This window comes from Tursiops truncatus, chromosome 20 (assembly GCF_011762595.2).
Source record: "Tursiops truncatus isolate mTurTru1 chromosome 20, mTurTru1.mat.Y, whole genome shotgun sequence".
NCBI classification, from domain to species: Eukaryota; Metazoa; Chordata; class Mammalia; order Artiodactyla; family Delphinidae; genus Tursiops; species Tursiops truncatus.
The window spans coordinates 32,406,451-32,412,450 of record NC_047053.1 but is presented as its reverse complement, the minus strand read 5'-3'; the positions used below and the strand labels follow the sequence as shown (position 1 = coordinate 32,412,450).

General features: G+C 42.0%; 1 protein-coding gene across 9 annotated transcripts in view; it reads left to right on the top strand.

Annotated features, from left to right (window-relative positions):
• SYNRG (synergin gamma) overlaps nt 1-6,000 on the top strand; it is a 92,801-nt gene that overhangs the window by 64,655 nt on the left and 22,146 nt on the right. For 7 of the 9 annotated variants that reach the window (XM_019945381.2, XM_019945380.2, XM_073797155.1 and 4 more), the window contains 3 exons: nt 2,892-3,485; nt 4,822-4,985; nt 5,774-5,827. In XM_019945381.2, coding sequence (XP_019800940.1) covers nt 2,892-3,485; nt 4,822-4,985; nt 5,774-5,827 — 812 coding nt within the window. The remainder of the gene's footprint in view (nt 1-2,891; nt 3,486-4,821; nt 4,986-5,773; nt 5,828-6,000) is intronic. The other 2 variants (XM_073797157.1, XM_073797158.1) reach the window with 1 other exon arrangement.

Below are 6,000 nucleotides of genomic sequence, written 5' to 3'. Positions count from 1 at the left end.
ACCCACCTACAGTAATTTCAGTGATTGCAAAATAAAATGTGGGTTATTCCGTATTATTTTTTCCATCACTCATGTTGTGGTTCTTATAGAATCTTTACTATTTTTAAGACCATCGTACAATAATACATATCATTTGACTGCTTAGAAAACATAGAACTGTTAACATGGGAAATAAGGAATTTTCTTGGTTTAATCTACCCTCAGTGAGCTGATTTACCACGTTTTTCTAAAAAAAAGGTTTACTTAAAAAAAAAAAAAACAGTTAACTAATATTCACCATGCTAGGAAATAAAACTGTATTTTTATATTGCTTATAAATGCTAAGGTTTAGGAATACAGTGTTCTCACGTTCCTTATGTAGTAGCAGTACTTCCTATGTGTTCAAATGAATTGCACTTTAGTAAATTGTTTTTTTACACTATATAGCTAGTAAATAAGCAAAAGTAAAATTTAAAAAATCAGCCTTGAGGCTTGACTTTCATATATCCAGTATCATTACTCTTCATTATCTTATAAAATATAAAATTTTTCTTTTTTAATCTTTCTTTTGGTCATTTCTGTGAGTTGTTCCAAAAGGCAAAATGTTATGTTTATCATTCTTAATAAAAGAAACGTTTCTTGAAGACCTGTAGTGTTATAAAAAATACTTAAAAGGTCTTCAACTAAGGTATTCCCTTATTGCTTATAATGCCTTTTGCCTGATTATATTACAGTCATTTCTGTTTTTAAAAAAAAAAAAGAAAACTTGTTTTTTCTTGCTGCATAATTGCACAAAAGGGTCTTTTTTATTACCATAGCAATTTAGTTGCAATGCTTGAACAAGAGCTTGACTTTTTATTAAATTTATCTTTGGTCTCTAGGAAAATTGCTACCCTTTTTAGTAGATGAGATTCTGGGAGTAGTTCACAATACAGCTTCTTCAAAGAGCTTTCTGGTAGGATGTAATAATAAAAAATTCATGTTCTGACACGTTCTTCTGAATGTACCCCTTGAAGACTCACTCATCTTGTGTTTAACTGCATCTGCCTCCTGATAGAATTTCACTTCATTTGAGTCAGGGCACCTTCTGATCCCTTTAAATAGTGGGGAAAATAAACACTACAGCCAGAGACTAAGAGGGTGTTCTGCCTACAGTCTTGTTTCATTCATTCTAAACTGTACATTTTTCACCTGAATCTTTTTTTCCCTCCTGTTTAATAAGCTAAATTTGAAGGGTACCATTTGCACTACGGAATTTTAAAATATACTGCTGTTCTGTGGCAGTTACCTGCTTTTCACTGGTTGGCCTCTCTGTAAATCTCGGGTTTTCCATTTTTTTTATTATTCAGTTAGTGCCCTTTTCCTAATAGGGTTGAGAGAGAGAGAGCTATTTGGGGTGCACTGTTAGAGGAGCGATGTCAGGAATCCCTTCCTTCTCATAAACTATGCAACATTGCCGTGTAAGAGAGATGAAGAAGCCCAGTGTTGCTTTACCTGTTGACTGAGTTACGAAAATCTGGGTCACAGAACTTTTGAGCACTTTCCTTTAATCCATGTTTGTGGTTGTCAGCGAGGGAGTCTTGCATTTGGCCTTCTTACCTGGTGTACAATGACCAAAATGAGACCAAACACCTCTCAGCCAGACTGAATGGACAGCACTGCTGGAAAGTTGCTTCTCCACACCAGTGTTACTCAGCGTCAGCTGGTTTTGCTTTATGAAAATGAGCAAGAAATTTTCCCTACTAAGACCACTAAAGGGATGGGTTGACTTTTCATTTTTTCTTTGAAACAATTCTATTTTAGGCCCTAAGGCAGGCAACTAAATACCACATTGAGGCTGGTGGCAACTATGCTGTATAGTAATTGCTGTGTTGCTCACCAGGCCCTGGGCTGGGCCCTTTACGCTTGTTATCGTTAATGTCATAACACAGCCCTTCCAAGTGCATGGTCTTCTCTTTTTACAGATAAGCAAACCGAGGTTAAGAGATGTTAAATAGCTTGCCTAGTGTCACACAAGTGGTAGGTGGCAGAGGTGGGAGTTGAACCCAGGTCTGTCTGAATCAAAAACCTACATTCTTTCTGCTGTTTTGTGCCACCTCTTAAATTATTTAAAGATATATTAAGCATGTAAAATGAGTCTTCTGCTGCAGCATTTCTTTTCTTTTCCTTTTTTTTTTAAATGAGGGGGTTACACATAGTTGAAGGAGAAACAGGAGCCCAAGAGGACCCAGACCTTTGATTCTATTTTTTTAGTGATTAAAGTAGTTTAGACTGATTTTTCTTTCCTCATACTCCATCACAGCAATATGACGTCCATATTGACCAAAATAACAACTAGGTAAGTAACTGCTCAATTAAAATCTCATATGTGGCCTTGCCTAGACAGAAACTCCTAATAACTGATTAAAAGTTAAATAACATTATTTTTACTTTAGTTTTGGGATATTGTCAATTTCTAATTAGTTTGTCGTGTACATTTCATATGGCCGTGTTATAAAGGAACATTTTCCAGCAAAGTCGAAACGAAAGAGACTTGTTTTAGGCAGGGAATATTGTAAATACATTTTAAAGTTCATAAGTGAACGGACATTTGATTAAATGACCCTATTCTTATATCAAACTGTATATACATTGGTGGATGAACCTCCTATCTTTTTTTAAGAATTGTACTATCCAAAGAAGATGGCTCTTTGTTACTAAGTATAAATGCCAACTCAAGGCTAATGTGGGTTTTTCAAGATCAGATTTTACAGCCCAGCTTCCTTAATTTTAGTACAAGCTCTAAATTTAGTTAACTCCAACATCGCATAAAATGAATCAAAAGTGCTAGACATTTTGCTTCTGCAGAGCTTAGGGCATTTTGCCTAAATGGTGAGCTTGCCTCTAATTGTGGGGTCTTATTTCCCTTTCAGATGTAGAGGACTTAAAATGTGCTGCTTTTGGAACCTACAGTAGCAATTTTGCAGTGAGCACACTTACGAGCTATGACTGGTCAGACAGGGATGATGCCTCTCAGGGCAGAAAACTCTCTCCATTTGTCCTCTCAGCAGGAAGCAGGGCCTCCTCAGCTGCCTCAGCTCTTCAAAAGAAAGAGACTTCATTTGGCAGTACCGAAAACCTCACCATGACACCTCTCTCCAAAGTCACAACCCTCACAAGCGAGGATGCTCTTCCAGAGACGACCTTTCCGGCTTTTGCCAATTTTAAAGATGTGATCCCACAGGCCAGCGAGCAAAAGGAATATAAAAGCGAGGACTACAGGGATTTCACCAGACAGGACCTGCCTGCGGCTGAACGGAGCCAAGAGGCCACGTGCCCAAGCCCAGCCCCCAGCAGCGCTTCTCACGACACCCCCAAAGAATGTGCAGATGACTTTGGAGAGTTTCAAAGTGAAAAGCCCAAAATCAGCAAATTTGACTTTTTAGTGGCCAATTCACAAGGCAAAATGAAATCCAGTGAAGAAATGATCAAAAGTGAGCTGGCAACCTTTGACCTTTCCGTTCAAGGTGAGTGGCTTCCAACATAGATTTTACGTCATGGTTTCTTCCACTGCAGTGTTAGATGTTCTTTCTTAGAATAAGAAGTGAGTCCCTGGGCTAGCAGGAATAGATTTTCCAGTGTTTAAAATCAGAGTCTATGACAGATAGCTATAAAAGAAGGTTTTCCTGAGACTGAACTGAAGTTAAACCAGTATCCCTCAGATAACTGCTTTTGGGGCTAAAAATAAGCATAGCCCCCAGTCTGTTGTTCATTCGCTTGTTTGGGGTAGAGGTGTGTCGTGTTAAAAGACAGAGAAATGGTTTGATCCCCTTGTGGGCAAGTTAGTTCTGCTCTTGTCCGCTGGCTATGGACTATATCTTTTCATCCAGAGGCTGCAACGTGGTAGCTGTGGATCTGGATCCAGCCTGCAGACCTGCTTTGATTGACCCACATGGAAGGTTTTCTAATATGTGAAGCAGCTGCAGATACATAGAAATCATGACACTTCACAATCTGGATTTCTAGCTTTTCTTCTTTTTTTTTTTGTAAGCTTATTTTTTTTTAATTAATTATTTTTGGCTGCGCTAGGTCTTCATTGTGGCTCTCAAGTTGCCGTGCACAGGCCCTAGAGTGCGCGGGCTTAGTTGCAGCATGTGGGATCTTAGTTCCCTGACCGGGGATCAAACCCGAGCCCCCTGCATTGGGAGCATGGAGTCTTAAGCACTGGACCACTAGGGAAGTCCCTCTAGCTTTTCTTGAAAAGTTGTAGCATCTGGCAGTACTAGGCCTACATTCCCACCTCTTGACAGGCAGCTGGAGCTGAGTAGCAACATCCCCCTCTGACAGCTGAGGTGTGCTCCCCCCAGTGTCGCAGTCCCCACCACTTCCATCTCCAGCTGACCTTCTTCAGTCATTTACTTTGCTTGCCTGTCCTCTGAAGGCATTTAAGTTTGCCTCTTTTGCTTTAATCGCATCCTGACAGAAGGGCTCGTTGATTTCCATTAGATTGGGAGAGATGGAGGAAGTCGGTACAAATCCCTAACTGATGGCTGGAGAAGCAACACACCTCTTATGCACTACTTAGAAGGACCCTTTAGCCCTCCAGACTCCAGTGATTCCGCACTTAGAATTATGGAAGAATTATGATAGATCGGAGAAGCGTAATGGAGTAAATTAAAGGCAAGGAACTCAAGAGAGAACAAATGAAAGCGTTCAACATGTAGCTTGCCAGACAGGCTGAATGAGGGGTGTGAACGCCTCCTGACACAAACATCTAAGAAAAGAGGGTCGTGTTAGCAAGGAAGAGCCTCTGCTTGCACTAAGCTGAGTAATCAGAACCTTTGTGCCATCCACTTCCCCCAGGATCGCACAAGCGGAGTCTGAGCCTTGGTGATAAAGAAATAAGCCGTTCTTCTCCTTCTCCGGCCCTGGAGCAGCCTTTCAGAGACCGCTCCAACACACTGAGCGAGAAGCCCGCCCTGCCCGTCATCCGCGACAAGTACAAAGACCTGACAGGAGAGGTGGAGGTGAGCGGGCTCCTCGTCCGCAGGGGGCTGAGCCCCTGAGGGCCCTGAGAAAAAGCGCTTGCGGCTTTCACTTGGGGAATCAGGGGCAGAGCGTCACAAAGCACCAGACGTAAAATACGTAATTACAGTGAGAGAATGGTGACGTTAGCCCCAGGTAAAAGTACCTCCCAGATGTGGCATCACTGAAAGTAGTCAGTGACCCTAAAACTGGAACTATTCCTGGGACCTCACAGGCAGGCAGGTGTTTCACGGGGTTCTTTTTGAGCACGTAGACTTTATCACCTTAGTGAATGGTAAAGCCTCAAAATAGAGGAGACAGGGCAGATGTCCTGGGTCCTCTCACTGCTCCTGTTCACAGCGCCGTAGTCCCATGCTGCCTTCCTCCTCCAGCCAACGCTCTTAGCGCTCCTCGTCCCTCCCTGGCACACACGCGCACACGCACACTCAGGAAGCCATGGCGCCGGAAGCCGTGGTTTGATACTGGCCCTTGTACTAGACACCTATATGGTGAGTGCCTTTAAAGAAGCTTCCGCTGTGGCACAAGTGAGGCAACATTTACAAAGGGAATCAACGAAGAAGCATTTCCCTCAGATTTACAAGTCGTGTGCTTGGAAGTCACATTTATCAGGAATTAAAAATTGTCACTAGTGGGTTCAAAAAGATAAGTTGCGCTTGGACTAGAGTGATTTTCATGCACAGGAAAGTCTTCAGTACTCTGAATTGACAGAAGTAACAAATAGGATTCCAGGCTTGCTGGTTTGACCCAGTTCTTTTTATAAAATTCACAGGAGAATGAGAGATATGCATATGAATGGCAGCGGTGCCTAGGGAGTGCCCTAGAGGTGAGTCTGTCACTTTCGTGATGTTCACATGTACGGAAATGCCCCTTGTGTACATATCTTGCCTTCTGGGTTCATTTGGATAGACTCGCAGAGCTCTGCCTCGATGGCCTTGCGCAAAGAGAAGCTGTGTGGAAAGTCACACATCTTAAGCAAGGCTTCTTTCCCATCTATGA